This window comes from Notolabrus celidotus, chromosome 15, assembly GCF_009762535.1.
Source record: "Notolabrus celidotus isolate fNotCel1 chromosome 15, fNotCel1.pri, whole genome shotgun sequence".
Classification (NCBI taxonomy): domain Eukaryota; kingdom Metazoa; phylum Chordata; class Actinopteri; order Labriformes; family Labridae; genus Notolabrus; species Notolabrus celidotus.
In genome coordinates this window covers 33,726,790-33,748,517 of record NC_048286.1, presented here as the reverse complement: position 1 = coordinate 33,748,517, position 21,728 = coordinate 33,726,790, and the positions used below count along the sequence as shown (strand labels likewise).

At 41.4% G+C, this 21,728-nt stretch overlaps 1 protein-coding gene across 2 annotated transcripts in view; it reads left to right on the top strand.

Annotated features, from left to right (window-relative positions):
• LOC117826820 (ras/Rap GTPase-activating protein SynGAP-like) overlaps positions 1 to 21,728 on the top strand; it is a 40,157-nt gene that overhangs the window by 7,943 nt on the left and 10,486 nt on the right. The window contains exon 1 of one of the 2 annotated variants that reach the window (XM_034703177.1): positions 2,227 to 3,099. The exons of the other annotated variant lie outside the window; for it this stretch is intronic. Within the exon in view, the coding sequence (XP_034559068.1) occupies positions 2,598 to 3,099 (502 nt within the window). The 5' untranslated portion in view covers positions 2,227 to 2,597. Of the gene's footprint in view, positions 1 to 2,226; positions 3,100 to 21,728 lie in introns of those variants that run through there. 2 annotated transcript variants of the gene reach the window in all.

The window sequence follows — 21,728 nt, the reverse complement described above, 5'->3', positions numbered from 1 at the left end:
AGTCAGAGAGTCCCGGTGTTTGAGCTCAAAGACGTCAAATACGACCCTCAACACGTGACGTCTCTGCTGTTCAGTCGTCTCTCTCACTGCGGCGCTTCACTCTGCCGGTCAGGTGAAACCAGGCATTAAAGACGCCCCTTTGCATTCTGGGAAACCTTGAGGGACTCTGAGTGCCTGCAGACTGAGGAGGACTTGGCGTGGTCCTGGACTCCTCGGCTTAGCCGGCCTGGGTCTAAGCGCTGACCTACATGCAGCTTCGTGCTGGACTCCAGCTGAGTCTTTATCCAATGAAGACCAACATGTGGGTCACCCGGGTCAACGTCTCTTTAATGGTCAAACAGGAAGAAGAACAGAAGAGAAAAAAGAAGAACAATTATTAAAAAGTCTGAAAAAAAATAATAAAATTCAAAATGAAAAAGAATACAAAAATTAAAAATAATAAAGAATTAAAAATTAAAAATAATAAAGAATTAAAAATTAAAAATAATAAAGAATTAAAAATTAAAAATAATAAAGAATTAAAAATTAAAAATAATAAAGAATTAGAAATTAAAAATAATAAAGAATTAAAAATTAAAAATAATTCATAAATTAAAAAGAAAAAAGAAAGAAAAATGAAAATCAAGAAGAAAAATGTTTAAGTAAAATAAAGCAGTAGGGAAAAAAAAAAAAAAAAATTAGAGTAAAAATAGAAAATGAAAATAATTAAAGAGGACAAATCAAAGCAGTAAATGATAATTAATATATATATATATATATATTTGAAATGAAATGAAAAATAAAAAAGTAATCCAACCATGCAGGATAAGGAAATATTAAAAAGGTAAAAATAAACTAAATATGAATATAATTTTTTTTTTAAAAAGCAGGAAAAACAGAATAAAATAAGAGTTATAAATGTATATATTTTCAACTTTTTAAATATATTTTGAGATATATATGGAACATGAATTAACCACGCAAATAAAAAAAGTAAAAAATTAAAACTTAAATCACAGAGAAAAGAGGAGAATACAAAGTAAGAAGCAGGACAAAATAAAGCAGAAAAAAAAGCAGGAAAAGAAAATAAATGTTTAAATGAAATTACAGATATCATAAAACGACAGATCAATAAAAAAAGGTAAATAATAAATGTTGATAAATGTGAGCTCTAAATGAAACTCTTTGATTTTCAGTGGTTTCTTTAGTTTCCTCTCGTGTTCTTCCTCAGTCGATCCCTCTGATTGGTTCTCTGTCTGTGAGCTGCTGTAAACGAGTCGTTAACCTGTTACAGATCAATAAAGTTTATCTAATCTTCACTCAGCGGGCGACAGCTTCACTTTCTGGGTCAGACACAGTCAGCGCTGACGTCCCTGATTTCTCTCAGAGGCAGTTTGGAGACTCACGAATGTCTCGTTATATATCTCTGACTTCCTGTCGCTGATCTGTTGTGGATTTAATTTGAAGCACTGACTCTCAGGATGCTGTGACCTTTGACCTCTGGCTGGTTTGGGTGTCATTTTTCTCTCTGTGGGACTCAGAGTCTCAGAGTCTGGGTGATTGACGGCTGAAAGCCTCACATGTAAAGTGACAAACCTACTCATTTACATGTGAATCTCACACACACACACACACACACACACACACACACACACACACACACCCTCAGTCGTGGCGTCCGTCTCCTCCTCGTGGGACGCCGCTCCCGCTTCCTGTCTGAACACAGAGGCCTCGTCCCTGCAGAGGAAGGGAGGGGGGGGGCGATCTTAAAGTTTGAGGTCTGAGAGCTCAGAGGTTTAACCTCCTGACCCCTCTGATCCACTGCTGGTCCATCAGGGAGGACCCCCCCCCCCCCCCCCCCCCCCCGCTGTGCAGCTGAGCTTCATTCAATCCCAGAGAACTTTATTGACACCGCAGAGGGCGTGCAAGAGTTCAGAGAGATACAAGAGGAGCACATGACTGAAATGATGCAACACAATCCTTGACTGTGTCCACAAAGATGGGGGTACACTTGGTTTTAACAATGCACGTGTGTGTGAGTGAGTGTGTGTGTGTGTGTGTGTGTGTGTGTGTGTGTGTGTGTGTGTGTGTGTGTGTGTGTGTGTGTGTGTGTGTGTGTGTGTGTGTGTGTGTGTGTGTATGGCGTGGAGAATGTGACAGTTTGAATCTGAGATAAATCCTGAAGTTCATGTTCTCATCCTGAAATCTGAGAGATGCTGAATTTTAAAAACAAAGCCTGTGAGTGTTTGGAGTGTCAGTCGTCATGGAAACCTGCAGACAGATTCAGGAAACGGAGTCAGCGTGGTTTCAGTTTCGGCGTGTTCACAGGGGAAACCACAGTCTGCTGCTTTTAGACTTCTGTGAAACCTGATTGGCCGAGTTTTAAGAAGCACAGTCTTGATCTGACGCTCACTTCCTCACAGGAAGTCAGTCACCAGCCCGTCGACAGAGACTCAAACTCTCCGCCGCCATGACCTGACGAGTCGTGGCGCTCTGACCTCGTGCTGTTGGAGGAGTATGTCTGTGCTGGAGCACAGCTGTCGGTGTACCAGCTGTTTCTGCGTCGTTGGACGCCTCCATCTGCTCGCTGCCTGCAGGAAGTTGGCGTGTGCTTGAACATGAGTGGAAGTAGAATCCCCCCTGAGGGCTGTCAGAGTCCAGTCCAAGGTCCCTGTGAGGTCTCCTACAGCTGGCACCATTACAGGAAGCCTTGGCAGAGATTGGACCCCCAGCCCGCTCCACAGCAACCTCTGGACAGATACAAGTGGAGGACTTCTGACTGCCTGGCACCAAGGGGAACAAAGATGGCCGCCCATGAGGGTAAAGGGCACCCCAGAGAGGGTCTTCACCCGCGGCAGCTCAGCCTTTCAAGGCTCCTCTCGGTCCCAGAGTCCCCTTCAGGCTGTGAAGAGCAGCCCAGGTCCAGGTCTCTGCACGGGATCTTCCCCTACTTCAGGTCCATTTCTGAGCCGGGTTCAGGTTTAGGCAAGGCCTCGGGGAGGACCAGGGGAGGAGACGCAGAGCGGAGAGCTCCATCCGTCAGCAGGTTCCTCTCCTCGGTCTCCAGGAGGATCGGCAGAGTCATCAGGGACGGGACGGAAACTGAAGCAGGAGAGTCCGGTAGGAGAGAAAACTTTACTCTGGGTCCAGGTTCAGAGAAGGGGGTGTTGATCCTCTAGATTTCTAAGTATCTGGTTGATGTGATGTGAGTCAAAGGAGGTGGAGGTGTTTGTGCATACCTCCAGTTTTTACTTTGAGCGTCCACACCTTGTTTTTAGGGAGGACACGAAGGCAGGTTATTGGTCTGATATTTAGACAACATGAGATCCTCTGAAGGGAGTCTGGGATCAGCCTTAAAGAGGGTCAGGAGAGCCAGTTGAGGTGGTTTGGGCATCTAAAAGAACGCCTCCCAGAGGTTTCAGAGGTTTTCTGGGCACGTCTAGCGAGGAGGACACCTTGAGGTATTCCCCAAGCTCACTGGAGTAGTTATAAATCCAACCTGGCCTTGGGACGTCCTGGAATCCCTCAGGGGGATCTGGAGAACCTTGCTGGGTGAAAGGTACGCTTTGGGCAACTTGCTTGACGACCCGGCCCGGGATCCTCGGGCGATAACGGGTCGATGGAGATTACTTCAGCTGTGTGGCATGATGGACGTGATGTGAGTCACTTAGAGGATGAAAACATTGACTTTGGTTTCACTTTGGAGTCAAACTCTGGTCTGGGGTTTTTGAGGACCAACCAGATCCTCTTTCACATCTGTTATAAATACTTGTAACACTTGAGGTTACCGCCTACCATGAACAGAGAAACTAGGGCGTGCTGAGGTGTCGAACACACCATGTGTACTCATGAGATGTTTCTCGACCGGTGGACCCAGGGTCTAAATTTAGTTCAGGGGTAGATAATCTCCCCCCTAAAAAGCCCCTGCTAGGGGGGTAGTGCTTTTCAAAGGTCCAGGGACTTTCAGGGGGCGGGGCCTGCAATGCTGAACGTGTCTGATTGGTAGATTAACGTCAGTGTTTTTATTCCTCCCTCCGTCCACAATAACATCACACACATCTGTGATTCTCTTGATTTCTCTTTCTTTCATTAGTTTTTATTTGTTCTATCTTTTTTGTATGTGTGTGTACTTTTCAAAAGAAGAAGCTGTGATTCTCCGGGTCAATTTTTTTGCCAATTTTTTTTTTCATTTAGTTTTTGCCAAAAAAATAATTTCAGTTTCAGAAATTTCAATTTCAAAATTATTTTTTTTCATTTTTTTACTTAAAATTAAAAATTTTCAAAAAAAAAAAATTCACCTTTTTTTTTTTTTCAAAAAATTTGTTTCTTAAAATTTTCATTTAAAAAAAAAAAAAAATTCAACATTTTTTTTTCAAAAAATTGTTTTCCAAAACATTTTCGGTCAATTTTTTTTTTCAAATTTTCTTTTGGCAAAAATTTTTTTTCAATTTTTTTTTGTCAATTTTTTTTGTCAAATTTCTCCTAAAACCATTCCCAGTCATTGTTTTTTCCATCTGTGATTCTCTTGATTTCTCTTTCTTTCATTAGTTTTTATTTGTTCTATCTTTTTTGTATGTGTGTGTACTTTTCAAAAGAAGAAGCTGTGATTCTCTTGATTTAGCAGCTTGTAACAGTAGTCTTCTCTCAGCCCACCGTGAATGCGTCTCTCCTCCCGGTGTTCCGCTTTTAAAAGTGACCCTGTAAACTGGAGACCTTCAGCTGAACGTGTCAGTGTTTGTGGAGTTTACACAGCTGTTGAAACACAGAGGGAGTTCCTGGGAATGCAAACTAGTTTAGTTTTTATTAAGATTTCAAAATATCCTCATCAGATATTTAATGATGGTCTAAAGACGTTTATGAGGGATGCATCCGGCTGAGAGTCTCCAGTTAACAGGGTCGCCGTTTAAACCAAAACACCGGGCGATCTCTGCGATCACGGCTTTTTGAGTTCAAAAGGATTTTAAAGCCGTGTTGAAACGTCTTTGCTACTCGCGCTTATCTCCTCTCACGTGTTGATTCAGTGAATCCATCTGTGATGAAATATAGCACCATCTAAAACAGACCAGCTGAGTCTCTTCATGCTAACAGGCTAACTGTTGTGTTGATTCATTCTTTGCTTTTTACATGTTTTTAACCGCAGGTGCAAAATTTTCACTTTTTTTTTATGTTTTACTGCTTTTGGAGCACAATTTCAAATTTGAGGAAAATTAATTTTTTCGACAGGCTCCAGGTCAACTTTTTTGTCAACTTTTTTTTGTCAACTTTTTTTTTGTCAACTTTTTTTTTGTCAAATTTTGTTTCCAAATATCTTTTTTTAATTTTTTTAATTCAAAATTTTATGTTTTCAAAAAATATTTTTCAAAAAAAAAAATCTAATTTTTTTTTTCAAGTTTTTTTTTTCAAGTTTTAAAAAAAAAAAATCAAAAAAAAATTCAATTTTTTTTTTCAAAATTTTCCAAAAAACATTCACAGTCATTGTTTTTTCCATCTGTGATTAATGGCGTTCGTCTCTGTTTTACTGCCCTCTACTGGTCTGGTGGTGTAGTGTCAAAGGATTTTAAAGCCGTGTTGAAACGTCTTTGCTACTCGCGCTTATCTCCTCTCACGTGTTGATTCAGTGAATCCATCTGTGATGAAATATAGCACCATCTAAAACAGACCAGCTGAGTCTCTTCATGCTAACAGGCTAACTGTTGTGCCTGTCCATCTGCTTCTATGGTGTCATCTGTGACGAATGGGAAAGAGAGAAAGAAAGAAAGAAAGAAAGAAAGAAAGAAAGAAAGAAAGAAAGAAGCATTTACTTTTTTCCCTCCATACGTCACTGGCCTGATTTACACAATCTACCCGGGACTTCAGCCCGCGGTCCAAACGCAGACAACAACAGGGGACCAGGAACCTTTTAGTTCAGGGGGAAGTAGTTCTGGGGGCTAAAAGGTCCAAATGCACCTTTGTTTTTTAGTTTGAACAGTCTGTCATCATCAGATCAAACACTTGGAGGTTTGTTTGCTCTTTTAATCATTAGAGTGGGACTCGTCTGGGTTTATGGTTTATTTGTACGCCTTGAATCGTTGATGTTGTTTTAATGTCCTCATGACGAGAACGGGGCGTGACCACCTCTGAAGTTTAGTCCCAGTTAATGTCTCTGGGTTCATCATAGTCCTCTTCTTCATCACAGGGTGTTTGTAATCTGAAGTGTCTCCTGATAGAGAGCTCAGACTCGGCCTGTAGACTCACTCAGACTCACTCAGACTCACTCAGACTCTGAAACCCTCGGCCGAGCAGCCAGTCTGAAGGTTAAGTTATGTTAATTGAATTTTCCACTCGAACATGGCATGATGTGCAGAGCTAATACTGTGAGCCCGACGATAATGAATGTGTGTGTTCATGCTGAACTGACAGTGATGCAGCGGAGGAGTCTGAATCAGCTGAAGCGTCTCCTCTGACTCTGTCCATCTCAAGTATTTAACTCCTGATCTCATTACTCTTCTAGAGACTATGAAGAACCACAGAGGTCACTTTGTGTCAGATCTTAAGGCTCCTCATTCAGACCTGGACCAAATCCAGCGTCATGTTCTGACTTCTTCAAAAATCAAATCTGGGAAATGCAGAGGTGGAAAAACCCCAACGTTAATATCGACATAGAAAATGAAAAATGAATGAAAGAAAGAAAGAAAGAAAGAATGAAAGAAAGAAATAAAAAAAGGAAAAAGGAAGGAAAGGAAAAATGAATGAAAGAAAGAAAGAAGGAAGGAAGGAAAGAAGGAAGGAAGGAAGGAAGGAAGGAAGGAAGGAAAGAAAGAAAGAAAGAAAGAAAGAAAGAAAGAAAGAAAGAAAGAAAGAAAGAAAGAAAGAAAGAAAGAAAGAAAGAAAGAAAGAAAGAAAGAAAGAAAGAAAGAAAGGAAAAATGAATGAAAGAAAGAAAGAAGGAAAGAAAGAAAGAAAGAAGGAAAGAAAGAAAGAAAGAAAGGAAAAAGGAAGGAAAGGAAAAATGAATGAAAGAAAGAAAGAAGGAAGGAAGGAAGGAAGGAAGGAAAGAAAGAAAGGAAAAATGAATGAAAGAAAGAAAGAAAGGAAAAATGAATGAAAGAAAGAAAGAAGGAAAGAAAGAAAGAAAGAAAGAAAGAAAGAAAGGAAAAAGGAATGAAAGAAAGAAAAGAAGGAATGAAAGAAAGAAGAATGAAAGAACAGAAAGAAAGAAAGGAAAAATGAATGAAAGAAAGAAAGAAGGAAGGAAGGAAGGAAAGAAAGAAGGAAAGGAAAAATGAATGAAAGAAAGAAAGAAAGAAAGAAAGAAAGAATGGAAAAATGAATGAAAGAAAGAAAGAAGGAAAGAAAGAAAGGAAAAATGAATGAAAGAAAGAAGGAAGGAAGGAAGGAAAGAAAGAAGGAAAGGAAAAATGAATGAAAGAAAGAAGGAAAGAAAGAAAGAAAGAAAGGAAAAAGGAAGGAAAGGAAAAATGAATGAAAGAAAGAAAGAAGGAAGGAAAGACAGACAGACGGAAGGAAGGAAGAAAGAAAGAAAGGAAAAATGAATGAAAGAAAGAAAGAAAGGAAAAATGAATGAAAGAAAGAAAGAAGGAAGGAAGAAAGAAAGAAAAAGGAATAAAAGAGAGAAAGAAAGAAGAAAGGAATGAAAGAAAGAAAGAAAGGAAAAATGAATGAAAGAAAGAAAGAAAGGAAAAATGAATGAAAGAAAGAAAGAAAGAAAGAAAGAATGAAAGAAAGAAAGGAAAAAGGAAGGACGAAAGGAATGACAGGAAAAGTAATGAAAGAAGGAAAGGAAAAAGGAATGAAAGAAAGAAAGAAGGAAGGAAGGAAGGAAAGAAAGAAGGAAAGGAAAAATGAATGAAAGAAAGAAAGAAGAAAAGAAAGAAAGAAAGGAAAAATGAATGAAAGAAGGAAAGAAAGAAAGAAGGGAAGGAAGGAAAAAAGAATGGAAGAAAGAAAGAATGAAGGAAGGAAGGAAAGAAAGAAAGAAAGAAAGAAAGAATGAAAGAATGAAAAAAAGAAAGAAGGAAAGAAAGAAAGAAAGAAGGGAAGGAAAAATGAATGAAAGAAAGAAAGAAGGAAAGAAAGAAAGAAAGAAAGGAAAAATGAATGAAAGAAAGAAAGAAGGAAAGGAAAAATGAATGAAAGAAAGAAAGAAGGAAAGGAAAAATGAATGAAAGAAAGAAAGAAGGAAAGGAAAAATGAATGAAAGAAAGAAAGAAGAAAGAAAGAAAGAAAGAAAGAAAGAAAGAAAGAAAGAAAGAAAGAAAGAAAGAAAGAAAGAAGGAAAGAAAGAAAGAAAGAAAGAAAGGAAAAATGAATGATAGAATCTGTTTTCTGTGTGCACCAGAATGTTTCTGGATTTGAAAGTTGCTGATCTGTTCCTGCTTCAACCAGGTGTGACATCCACAGACTGTGTAAAACACCTCCGACCTTTGACCTCACTGTAGCCGAGGTGAAGGGGGTTGTAGTAAATCACTCTGTGTGACAGTTTCAGATAAATATCATGTGACTCGTCGATGATACAGGGAAGTCAGTTTGTTCCTCTGTAGTGTCAGTGTGTGTGTGTGTAGTATCTCTGCGGTCATCGATCATCTCGCTCCCTGCTGATGATCCATGTTATCTGTCAGCTCCCAGCAGCCCCGGCGGCGGCGGCGTGCCACGTGCCACCCGAGCACTCAGCCGTCCCTCCTTGTAAATTTAAAAGCAGCGACGAGGAGCGATTGTGTAACCAGAAGATTTAATTTCATCCCTCTGAGACCGGGGTTTATGGGAAATGTGGTCATGTGAGGAGGAGGAGGAGGAGAAGAGAGAGGAAGAGTTATCACATGATGGAGAGCTTTAATCTGCACTTTATCACGTCTGTCGTGTGTCTTAATTTACAGTTCAGATTAAAACCAGATTAACCTTTAAATGGGCAGAGAGAGATGAACGCATTGAAACCACTGAGTCCAAAAAACACTGACGGTCTCCTCATATCATACCAGCCATGAAATCATGCTCCCATGATGCTGCACCTCCAGTTATAACAAGCAGCCGTCTGCTTTGTTCTCTTTGGAACTGTAACAGATGAATAAATGATTCCCCTGCAGAGGAGAACAAAGCAGCATTAAACAATCTCAGATTATTCTGACTCTGTGTTCAGGCATTAAACCTCCAAATGATCATACCTGATTACTGGCTGCCTGAAGAGGGAGGGTTTAGAGGAATACAGAGGCAGAGGCGGAAAAACACCAAAACAAACATGGGATGGACAATTCAAGATATAATACTAATCGTTAATCATCGGCATCTATTCATTGATTATTCGAAAACATTTCCAGACATTACAGAGCGCTTCATGATCTAATAAGCACTGAAGTTTGAGAGCCCCACACTTTCACTCTAACCTGAGCCTCCTCTGGTCCGGGGCCAACAGGCGTGACCTGCCAGGTCAGTCCGGTGTCCTCGGTGTCCCTCTGTACTGGACTCCGCTCTGAATTCTGCGTGCCAGTAACGGCTGAATGTTTGGTAACGTCCTCTGCACACTGCGCTGAAGGGAGTAATCCATGTGAACGCTATCTGTCCCCTTTAAGGGTTTTGGAAGGTGACCATCACAGGGTGTGTTTTGATATTCATACCTCATCATGCTGGGAGGCTGAACTTGATTCAACTCTTCATAAAGCATCAGAACCTTCTGTAAACGTGTCAAAGTGAGAGCTGTGGTTACACAGGTTTTCGTGTATCGGTCATCAGTGTTGAAGCGTTCTCCTGATGTTTCTAAGCGTTCAGGTCTGACTGTTTTCTCCTGTTTTCTTCTTCTTTTGCTATTTAATGCAGTTAGCATTCTTCTTCTTCTGTTCTTAATGCGGTTAGCAAACCGCTTTAAGACGCTCTGTAGCCTCTGTCTGGGGGGAATACTGTATTACAACCAGGCACCAGTAAAAACGATGAAACATGTCTCACGACCCCCCAGGGGGCCCTGACCCACACTTTGGGAACCCCTGCTCTAGTGGACGCTCCAGGAACTGCAGTTTTTGGAACTTAAAGCTTGATGTTTCAGCTTCGTTGGAGTTTAGATTAGAGCTTTTGATGCACACAGCTGTGTTTATGTTGATCCTTTTAACAATCAGTAAATCATCTTCACTCCTGAAGCAGATAAAAACTCTTCATACTGAGCTTCAGATGTCAGCTGTGAAGGATTTCTTCAGTTTTATCCAGTTTCAGTTTTTCATATGAACCATGTCTGAGACGACTCCTCGGCCCGGGGCGAGCAGAAACTTCAGCCAACAGAGAGGTACTATTAATGTTTCCAACAGACAGAGAGCATGCTGGGTAATGAAAACCACAGAGCTCTCACTTCTCCCCACACACACACACACACACACACACACACACAGGCCTGATTCAGCCTCCTGCTCTCACACTCTGAGTTTCCATGTGAAAATGGAGTCACTGCTAATTGGAGGCTAATTAACCCAAATGTGACTGAGTGTGTTCTCGTGAGTGTGTGTGTGTGTGTGTGTGTGTGTGTGACCCAGAGGCCAGGGCAGACAGCTCCTGCATACCAAAGGGTGTGTGTGTGTGTGGTTGTGTGGTTGTGTGTGTGTGTGTGTGTGTTTCTTTTGTATGTAAATGCCCCCCGCAGTAACAAAAGCATCCCAGAGAGCTCATTAACCTTTCAGAGCTCTGCTGGTGGGAAAGTGCAGGACTCCACCGGCGGCCATGTTGGTTCCTGTTCACACAGACACGTTTGTTTGGTCTCAGTTTTGGCGTGGACCCAGTTCCCTCATTAGAGTCTGCGTTGTGGTTTCTGTTGTCTCAAAGCTTTTTAAAGACTTTATTTATACGTCTCCTGGACTTCTTCAGAGATGACATTTATGTCTCAGTTTGAAGGACTTTCAGAATCCGTGTCTCCGTGGATTTGGTCCAGCAGAGTCAGAGGACCATGTGGAGGAGTAATAATAACCTTGGTGAGAACAGGGTGTTAATCTGAGGCTGTGGTGGCTGCTGTGTTGTTTTGAAGGGGAGTGTCAGGACGAGCAGCAGCCCTGCCTTCAAATGAGGAACGTGTGACTTCAGTGGTTTCACAAACACATGAGCTCTGGAGAGAGAGGGAACCAAAGTCAGATTATTCTAAGGAAGGCAGCCGGGTAAATTAACACCTCGTTTTTTATGCAACTTTTTTCTCACAATCTCAGATTTTATTTCTCTGGTTTGGTCCTAACACTAACACTCCACCATGAGGGAGACAGAAGCTGCAAATAATTCAAAATATATGAAAGAACAAACAAAGTAAGGAAAAGAAGGAGTCTTCATTTGGTTTGTCAGCGTTTAATCGTCGGCGTAACAAGAAGAAAAAATGAGGAGATAAAACAGGGAAAATAAACGTATTTAATCTGGGAAATACATCCAGGAAAATATTAAAAAAAGAGAAAATTGTGAATAAATAAATGAAAGAGAAAGAAAATGGAAAATTATCTGAAATAAAAAATATGATTAAATAAAACGCTTCAAAAATAAATATTTAAAAATTTCAGACATAAAAGAGAAAATTTTGAATAAATTTATAAAAGAGAAAAAAAATTAAAAATGATCTGAAATAAAAAATACAATAAAAAAAAATAAGAAATAAAAATTTTACATTTTCAGCCATAAGGAGAATTTGTGAATAAATAAATAAAAGAGAAAAAAAGGAAGATTATCTGAAATAAAAAATGTAATAAAAAGATGCTTAAAAATAAGATATTTAACATTTTCAGACATAAAAGAGAAAATTGGGAATAAGTTAATAAAAAAAGGAAAAATGTAAAAATTATCTGAAATGAAGAATACAATTTTAAAAAATGATTAAAAAATATATATTTGAAATTTTCAGATATAAAAGAGAAAATTGTGAATAAATTAACAAAAGAGAAAAAAAAGGAAAATTATCTGAAATAAAAAATACGATTTAAAAAATGTTTAAAAAATGAATATTTAACATTTTCAAACATAAAAGAGAAAATTGTGAATAAATTAATTAAAGAGGAAAAAATTAAAAATCATCTGAAATAAAAATACAATTAAAAAAATACTTACAAAATAAGATATTTAAAATTTTCAGACATTAGAGAAGAGAAAATTTTAAATTTAAATTTCCCCATCCTTGATTAACCAACATGTAATTATTTTAATATTATTTAGTGAATTTAAAGAACTGAAATGACCTTTTAACTCCAGACTACATCTCCTCTGTTATGTTATCCCATGTTATAAATCACCTCTAAATGAACGTGTGAATGTCTTATCACCGTACATTAATCCTCTGTGATCGTCCCACATGTTGACTAATAAAATATTCAAACATGTAATAAGTAAATAATACATAAGTCGTGGTCCGTGTTGTCCCCTCTCTGTTAAACCCTCCTCCCCCCCTCAGTCCTTCTGCTCTCCCCCTTTGACCCCTGAGGACCCCCGCCCCCCCGTCCTCTTGTCCTCTGCTGCTGTGATTGACACTGGAGTGAGACAGATGCAAATGTGAGAGTCAGCATGTTTAAATATTAAAGAGAGTCACCGTCACTTTGTGCTGGACTACAAAGAGCCGCCGTGATGGAGGACTGGGAGAACCTCGGAGGACAGACTGTTACTCTGCCAATGATTAATGGCTGCTCGATAAGAGGGTCGTAAAGACCTGCAGAAGAAGAAGAGCGCCGTTTACAACCTGCTGTTCTGACGGTATCTGGAGTCCCTCGTTTATCTCCTCTGGACTTCAGCAGAGTCCGCCTGCAGCGCTCTTTACCCCGCCCGCCTGAGGGGGAGATTTCAGACGGTGCAGCGTGACTTTAAATGGACTTACACATCAGGCACGTGTGTAGAGGTCTCCACAACATGCACAGAAGTGTTAGCGTTAGCTTTTAATGCTAACCTGCGGTGCTGGATTTACACCTGGACCTGAAACCTGGACCTGAAACCTAGACCTGAAACCTGGACCTGAAACCAGTTAAAGGAGAACCAGTTTTTATGATTCAGGTGTTTATGAGAAGTGAATCCTGACTTCCTGGCCTTCAATGCGATGTGGAGGGGTCCTGCTCACCCTGAAGGGGTTCTGGTTTGCATAACCACCTGCTCCCTGCTCTTTATTGGAGTCTCTGCTGAACTGTAAAAGAAAAGTCCCACATGAATGATGGAAGTACTTCAGGTCACAGGAAATATTAGCTCTAGTGAGATCTCTCTCTCGTCCCTCTATCTCTCCACTCAGCTGATGTCGGGCTGCAAACAGAGAAGCCGTTCTTCAGGCTCTGCCCTCCAAAAGTTCCTGGACCTTTGAGAGGTTCTACCCTTGGAGCAGGGGTAGATCAGTTACCCTAGAACACAACTTAGACCCTGGTTCCTGCTATTGAAACAGGTACCCCTTTTCAACTGAGGCAATACCCGGTCGGGAATACCGGTTCCAGAGCGGTTCCAACTCTTTGCTGGTCTAGAACCGCGAACCGCTTATGTCAGGGGCGAGGGGCGAGGTGTGTTCAAAAACACAAACCAATCGCGTTTCCGCCATTGTCCTGCAGGTTCATGTTTGTCGAAAAGGCGTAAAACACAGCTCCTCAAAAGGTTCCTAGTTCCTGGGACAGTTCCTGCTGTTGAAAAGCATCTTTATGTTCCTCTGCATTGACTCTTTTTCTAAGATGTAGTGAGCCGTGATTTCTAAGCAGAGCTTCAGTTTCAGCTCACTCTGCAGAGCGTCAGTTAGAACTCCATCAGAGAGGAGGTAATCTAATTTCACTGAGTCCATCAGCTGATGGCGGCAGAAGACAAGAGACCAACACACAGTCTGGTGTGTGAGTCTGTTTCTGTGAGAACCTCCACCTAAAGTGTCCTGCTTCCTAAAAACAGAGCGTCCTAAATACTTGATGCGAGTCTCCGTCAGACTCTGAGTGTAGTGTTGGTAAAAACTCCCTGACCTCCAGCACAGTCTAAAATCCCAGAGTGTCCCTTTAAGTGGCGTGTGGGAGCGTTACCAGAATAGTGTTGATGTTTGTGTGTGAGCGAGCTGAGTGCTGTATCCGTCCTCTCCAGAGAGCCTGAACGCTGCAGCGCTCCCTCATGATGGCGGGCTGAACACACTGATTTATTCAACCTGCAGACACAGAAACACACTCTCAGCTCAGACCGCCTTAAAGTCCTGAGAATCACCGCTGAGTGGAGGAGAAGACTTGAACCAAACCCTCTCCCTTTAGTTAGGGAGGTTATTTTAGAGGACCTCTGGCAGAGGCTACATTGTCAATTCAACACAGAAGTAAAATCAGCCTTAAAGGAGGATACATGCTTTCTTCTTGGAGCAGAAACTTCCTGCTTCAAATCAGCATTTTAGAAATGTTTTAATTTGATGAACCGAGCAGAAACCAGAGGTTCTTGTTGTCGTGATGAAGAGTCCACGTCTGCTCTGATGATCAGCTGATTGGTTCACAGTTTAATCCTCAGTAGAGAGATGTTCTTGTGTCTCTTAAAGCTTCCGTTTCGTCTCGTTCTCACCTCTCGATGGTGCTAAGTGACTCGCTCAGTTTGAAATCAAAGTTTTAACACGTTGGTGTTCCTTCACGGGGAGCTCCTCACAGGAAACAGAGAGATAATAGAGGTCCTGACAGACCGCCTCCCAGCAGAGATCCTCTGAACAGAAGCTCTGTTTCATTTCCTCCCTGAGACAAAAGCTCCTCTCAGACCGTCTAACAGGCCGTCCTCCTGGTGTATAAGTCCTCCTCAGTCAGGGTCCGAGCTGCAGGCCGTCCTCCTGGTGTTTAAGTCCTCCTCAGTCAGAGTCCGAGCTGCAGGCCGTCCTCCTGGTGTTTGAGTCCTCCTCAGTCAGAGTCCGAGCTGCAGGCCGTCCTCCTGGTGTTTGAGTCCTCCTCAGTCAGGGTCCAAGCTGCAGGCCGTCCTCCTGGTGTTTGAGTCCTCCTCAGTCAGAGTCCGAGCTGCAGGCCGTCCTCCTGGTGTTTGAGTCCTCCTCAGTCAGAGTCCAAGCTGCAGGCCGTCCTCCTGGTGTTTGAGTCCTCCTCAGTCAGGATCTGAGCTGCAGGCCGTCCTCCTGGTGTTTGAGTCCTCCTCAGTCAGGATCCAAGCTGCAGGCCGTCCTCCTGGTGTTTGAGTCCTCCTCAGTCAGAGTCTGAGCTGCAGGCCGTCCTCCTGGTGTTTGAGTCCTCCTCAGTCAGAGTCCGAGCTGCAGGCCGTCCTCCGGGTGTTTAAGTCCTCCTCAGTCAGGATCCGAGCTGCAGGCCGTCCTCCGGGTGTTTGAGTCCTCCTCAGTCAGGATCCGAGCTGCAGGCCGTCCTCTGGGTGTTTGAGTCCTCCTCAGTCAGGATCCGAGCTGCAGGCCGTCCTCTGGGTGTTTAAGTCCTCCTCAGTCAGGATCCGAGCTGCAGGCCGTCCTCTGGGTGTTTAAGTCCTCCTCAGTCAGAGTCCGAGCTGCAGGCCGTCCTCCTGGTGTTTAAGTCCTCCTCAGTCAGGATCCGAGCTGCAGGCCGTCCTCTGGGTGTTTAAGTCCTCCTCAGTCAGAGTCCGAGCTGCAGGCCGTCCTCCTGGTGTTTAAGTCCTCCTCAGTCAGGATCCGAGCTGCAGGCCGTCCTCTGGGTGTTTAAGTCCTCCTCAGTCAGAGTCCGAGCTGCAGGCCGTCCTCCTGGTGTTTAAGTCCTCCTCAGTCAGAGTCCGAGCTGCAGGCCGTCCTCCTGGTGTTTAAGTCCTCCTCAGTCAGGATCCGAGCTGCAGGCCGTCCTCTGGGTGTTTGAGTCCTCCTCAGTCAGGGTCAGAGCTGCAGGCCGTCCTCCTGGTGTTTAAGTCCTCCTTAGTCAGGATCCGAGCTGCAGGCCGGAGTCATGATGCAACTTGAGAGTTGACCTATGCAAAAAATGAATGAGCTGCAGAGAGTTATCTCGTGTGTGTGTGTGTGTGTGTGTGTGTGTGTGTGTGTGTGTGTGTGTGTGTGTGTGTGTGTGTGTGTGTGTGTGTGTGTGTGTGCGTGTGGGTGTTAGGTCATACTCAGCGACACACCCCTCTCTGTTCTCGCCGTGGTTACCCCCCCCCCCCCCGTGCTTTTTCCTGTTGAGCGGTCTCATCTTGATAACGCTGCGATGTGATGATGTAACCGCACTGTGATTGGAGGAAAACCTGCTGTGTTTACTGGTTTCCATGGAGACCAGACCTGCGTGCGGCTCAGGGGAGTGTGCAGGTCGACAGACAAAGCAGCCTCTGTTAGCCTGTTTATATATATGTGTGTGTGTGTGTGTGTGTGTGTGTGTGTGTGTGTGTGTGTTTGAGTGTGTGTGTGTGTGTGCATAGAGCCTCTTTGCAGTGAACACCTTTCCAGAACCTCCTCGAAAATCAAAGTTGTAATGCAGAATATTTCCAGGGTCTAAATTTAGTTCAGGGGTAGATAATCTCCCCCCTAAAAAGCCCCTGCTAGGGGGGTAGTACTTTTCAAAGGTCCCAGGACTTTCAGGGGGCGGGGCCTGCAATGCTGAACGTGTCTGATTGGTAGATTAACCTCAGTGTTTTTATTCCTCCCTCCGTCCACAATAACATCACACACATCTGTGATTCTCTTGATTTCTCTTCCTTTCATTAGTTTTTATTTGTTCTATCTTTTTTGTATGTGTGTGTACTTTTCAAAAGAAGAAGCTGTGATTCTCTTGATTTAGCAGCTTGTAACAGTAGTCTTCTCTCAGCCCACCGTGAATGCGTCTCTCCTCCCGGTGTTCCGGTTTTAAAAGTGACCCTGTAAACTGGAGACCTTCAGCTGAACGTGTCAGTGTTTGTGGAGTTTACACAGCTGTTGAAACACAGAGGGAGTTCCTGGGAATGCAAACTAGTTTAGTTTTTATTAAGATTTCAAAATATCCTCATCAGATATTTAATGATGGTCTAAAGACGTTTATGAGGGATGCATCCGGCTGAGAGTCTCCAGTTAACAGGGTCACTGTTTAAACCAAAACACTGGCCGATCTCTGCGATCACGGCTTTTTGAGTTCAAAAGGATTTTAAAGGCGTGTTGAAACGTCTTTGCTACTCGCGCTTATCTCCTCTCACGTGTTGATTCAGTGAATCCATCTGTGATGAAATATAGCACCATCTAAAACAGACCAGCTGAGTCTCTTCATGCTAACAGGCTAACTGTTGTGTTGATTCATTCTTTGCTTTTTACATGTTTTTAACCGCAGACGCAAAATTTTCACTTTTTTTCATGTTTTACTGCTTTTGGAGCACAATTTCAAATTTGAGGAAAATTAATTTTTCGACAGGCTCCAGGTCAACTTTTTTGTCAAATTTTTTTTTTGTCAAAATTTAAATTTTTTTTTTTTCTTTAATTTTTTTATTCAAAATTCTAGTTTTCCCCAAAAAAAAATCAAAAAAAATCAAAAAAAAAAATCAAAAAAAATCAAAAAAAAAAGTCAAAACATTTTTTCAATTTTTTTTTTCAAATTTCAAAAAAAACACTCAGTCATTGTTTTTTCCATCTGTGATGAAATATAGCACCATCTAAAACAGACCAGCTGAGTCTCTTCATGCTAACAGGCTAACTGTTGTGTTGATTCATTCATTGCTTTTTACATGTTTTTAACCGCAGGTGCAAAATTTTCCCTTTTTTCATGTTTTTCTGCTTTTGGAGCACAATTTCAGATTTGAGGAAAAAAAAATTTTTCGACAGGCTCCAGGTCAACTTTTTTGTCAAAATTTTTTTTGTCAAAATTAAAAAAAAAAAAATTTTTCTTTAATTTTTTTTATTCAAAATTCTAGTTTTCCCCCCAAAAAAAATCAAAAAAAATGAATCAACAAAAAATTTTCAAACAATTTTCTAAATTTTTTTTTTTCAAATTTCCAAAAAACCACTCAGTCATTGTTTTTTCCATCTGTGATGAATGATATTCGTCTCTGTTTTACTGCCCTCTACTGGTCTGGTGGTGTAGTGTCAAAAGGATTTTAAAGCCGTGTTGAAACGTCTTTGCTACTCGCGCTTATCTCCTCTCACGTGTTGATTCAGTGAATCCATCTGTGATGAAATATAGCACCATCTAAAACAGACCAGCTGAGTCTCTTCATGCTAACAGGCTAACTGTTGTGTTGCTCAGAATGATACCTGCCTGTCCGTCTGCTTCTATGGTGTCATCTGTGATGAATGGCATTCCTCTTTGTGTTACTGCCCTCTACTGGTCTGGTGGTGTAGTGCATTTACTTTTTTTTCTCCATACGTCACTGGCCTGATTTACACAATCTACCCGGGACTTCAGCCCGCGGTCCAAACGCAGACAACAATGGGGGACCAGGAACCTTTTAGTTCAGGGGGAAGTAGTTATGGGGGGTGAAAGACCCCGGAACTCTTGGTCCAAATGCACCTTTAAGGCTTGGACCAGAAGTTCCTGGAACTTTGAGCCTACAAGGAGGACTGAAGGCTCCAGAGAGTTTTTTACTAAGTCGCTTTTGAATGAATTCCAAAGGGGAGCTTAGAACCAACGAACCAAAGTAACCTTTATGTGATGTGGAGTATTTAAAGGGTTAATGTACAAACATAAACAGAAGCCTGAGCACCACCAGCCTGTGTGTGTGTGTGTGTGTGTGTGTGTGTGTGTGTGTGTGTGTGTGTGTGTGTGTGTGTGTGTGTGTGTGTGTGTGTGTGTGGACAGGTGGTGGACTCTCCCCTGCTCTCAGACATTCCCAGTGGAGGTTTGGCCGGAGTCGAGTTTCCCTTCACACCACACACCCACACCACCCCCACAACACCTGAGACACACACACACACACACACACTCACACACACACACACACACACACACACACACACACACACACACACACACACACACAGAGCTATGGGAATCATCTGATGCGTTCTCCTGTAGAGGTTCCTGCAGGTTGCTGGGCTCATAGATTCTTGTCTCAGGGTCTGGATCTAGTCCTCTTCAGGTCTTTAAATCCTCCTGTGCGGTCTGTCGTGTCCTTCCTCGTCTGTGTCAGTGAGTAAAGACCAGTAGAAACCAGTAAGGTTAACGTCACAGTCCAGCCCGCGCCCTGACCTTTCACCTGGTCCAGATCTTCCAGCGACCCGGACATATATAGAAGCTTTATCACCCGGTCTCTGCGGGCAGGGAGGCAGCAGAGAGGACTTCCTGTGGACCGCCTCTGTCACTGATTCATCTCTGAAGTCTAGAGTCTGATCTCATGATGACGTGATGGGACCATGAGAGGGAGAGATGTTGGGAAGCGTTCGACGTCCTGACTGTGTTTGTGAGGGTTCAGTGAAGGTCAGAGAGAGAGAGCGATGTGGTCTACGGAGGCCCTGAAGGTCCCCTCCAAAACCATTTAAAGGACAGGAAAATAATTCACTTAACGTCAGAAACATTTCACAAAACACAACAAATATTAAATTAAACATACAATACAAAAAATCACAATTTACCAAACATTTTTCTTTGATCATAACTTTTAATAAGATACAAAAATATTAAATATAATAAAATAGATAAATTATTTTATTTTGATTTCACAAACAACAAAAATATTTTATTAATGACACAAAAAAAAATCACAATTTACCAAACATTTTTCTTTGAATTAAACATTTAAAAGTACTTCACTATACAGAAAATAAATTGACAAAATACAAAAATATTAAATGGAACAATAAAAAAAAAATCTAACATGGGACGTAAAAACATTTCACACAATGAAAAAAAAAACAGTGAACAAAAATATTTGACAATATTAAAAATATTTAATGGAACATAAATACATTTCAAATTACACATTAAAATATCTCAGAAAACACAAAAAAAAAGCAAAAATATTTTATTGAATAAAAATGTTCTTCATAACACAAAAATATTAAATGGAACATTAATGCCTTTAAAAAACCTTTAGAAAATTTCACAAACAAAATAACATTTTTAATTATTTTTTAAATCTCTTTATTGGGTTTTTTGTTTTTCCACTTATAAATTTTAAAAGTCTGAGATATATTATCCATGCCTCAAACTAACATACTAAAAATAAATAATGTATAAATGAAAACCAAAGGATATACAAAACACAAGTCAAATAAAATACCAAAACAATGACATAAAGATTAGATTTAAATAGTAATAATAAACAACAATACAACAATACAACTTGGAGGATGTCAAGTGTCCTAGATTTTGCTAAATTATTATTTTTTCATGAGGTTGTTTTTGTTATAGCGGTCTATGAACGGCGGCCATATTGAGTAAAACATATTTATTTTTCCTCTCAGGGTGAATTTTACAAAATAACATTTTTAAAGGAAAAAAACCTCTGTGATGTAAAAACATTTCACAAAACAACAAATATTGAATTAATATTAAAAAAATGTCATATACACATTTTAATAAGAAGCAAAAATATTTTCACAAACCCAAACATATTTTTTAGAATACAAAAATATTAAATATGTTCTTTAAAACAATACTACAAAATTGTCAAATAATTCACTTCATGAAAATATTTGACAAATTGCAAAAATGTTAAATGAAATGAAATTATACAGCGACACAAAAAATTTCATGGAACAAAAAAATAATATTTAAAAAGCGTTCGCAAAGTTTCACAAACCAAAAAATGTTAAATAACACTACAAAAAAAATGTCAAAGAGTTTTAAAATGCATGAAATATTTTTGTTTCTAGATTCTTTGAAGTGAAGTGGAGCATCCTGGGTTTTAGGGAAAGAGTATTTTCTGGGTTTTTATGGAGCTTCAGATCTCTCTGATTTGATGAGCTTCTCTTGGATTCAGAAACATATGAATGTAATGTTTCCCTCCATCACTCAGGCAGCAGGAGGCGTCTCTGTTTTATATACATGTGGTGCTTCATGTTCCCTCCTCTTTAAAAGGAGAGTACAGACTGCTGTGGGCTGATGTTCGTGTCCTCAGCTTGGTGTGTGTGAACATGGCTGTGTGTGTGTGTGTGTGTGAACCTGGCTGTGTGTGTGTGTGCGTGAACCTGGCTCTGTGTGTGAACCTGGCTCTGTGTGTGTGTGCAGCAGCAGCTGTAGTCGCTCTGTGGGGCTTTGCGTGATGTGGGCCTGAAGCAGGACTGAGGTTCAGGAAGGTACGAGTTGTTATGTAAGAGGAGCAGCCGGCGGCCCGCCTCTCCTTCTGGGTCTGATCCCGGAGCAGCCGACCATCCTGTCTTTGTTCTGCTCATCTGTCAGCCTCAGAGGCGTCCACGTGTCCCGTCGGCGACCTCGGACCACGGATCTGCTAATTGGAGGATCTGGTGTTGAAAACAGAGGAACGCGTAGTTCATCTTTCCTCCTCCTTTTGTGCCCGCCGCTCGTTCTTCTCTGCAGCTCCGAAAACAGAAGCAGGTGCGACGCTCTCCCCTCTGATCTCTCGGGGGTTTCTGGGCCCGCCTCTGACGTGGATGATTTAGTATGCAGCCAGAAATAGGCTGCTGGAAATGTTGCTCCTCAGCTGCTTTCTGAGCAAACACTGGGCCCTCCTTCAGCTCTGCTCCACTTGTTTCACGTGGACGCCATTCATCAACAAACCTGCTCCTTATTCTGCAGCTCTGTGTGAACGCTGAGCAGGAGGAGCGTCTGTATACATCATCAACACATCACACTTCTTTTTAAGGTCTTCACCTGTCCTCTGACTCGGTCTCTCACTGTCCCACGTAAGGTTCTGTCCTGTTCCTGCACCATCAGCGTGTCCTCTCAGTTTCCCCCACAGTCCACAAAGATTCATCAATGCAGAGTTTTAATCTCGCTGTGACGTGATGCAGATTCAGGAACAACAGATTAAAT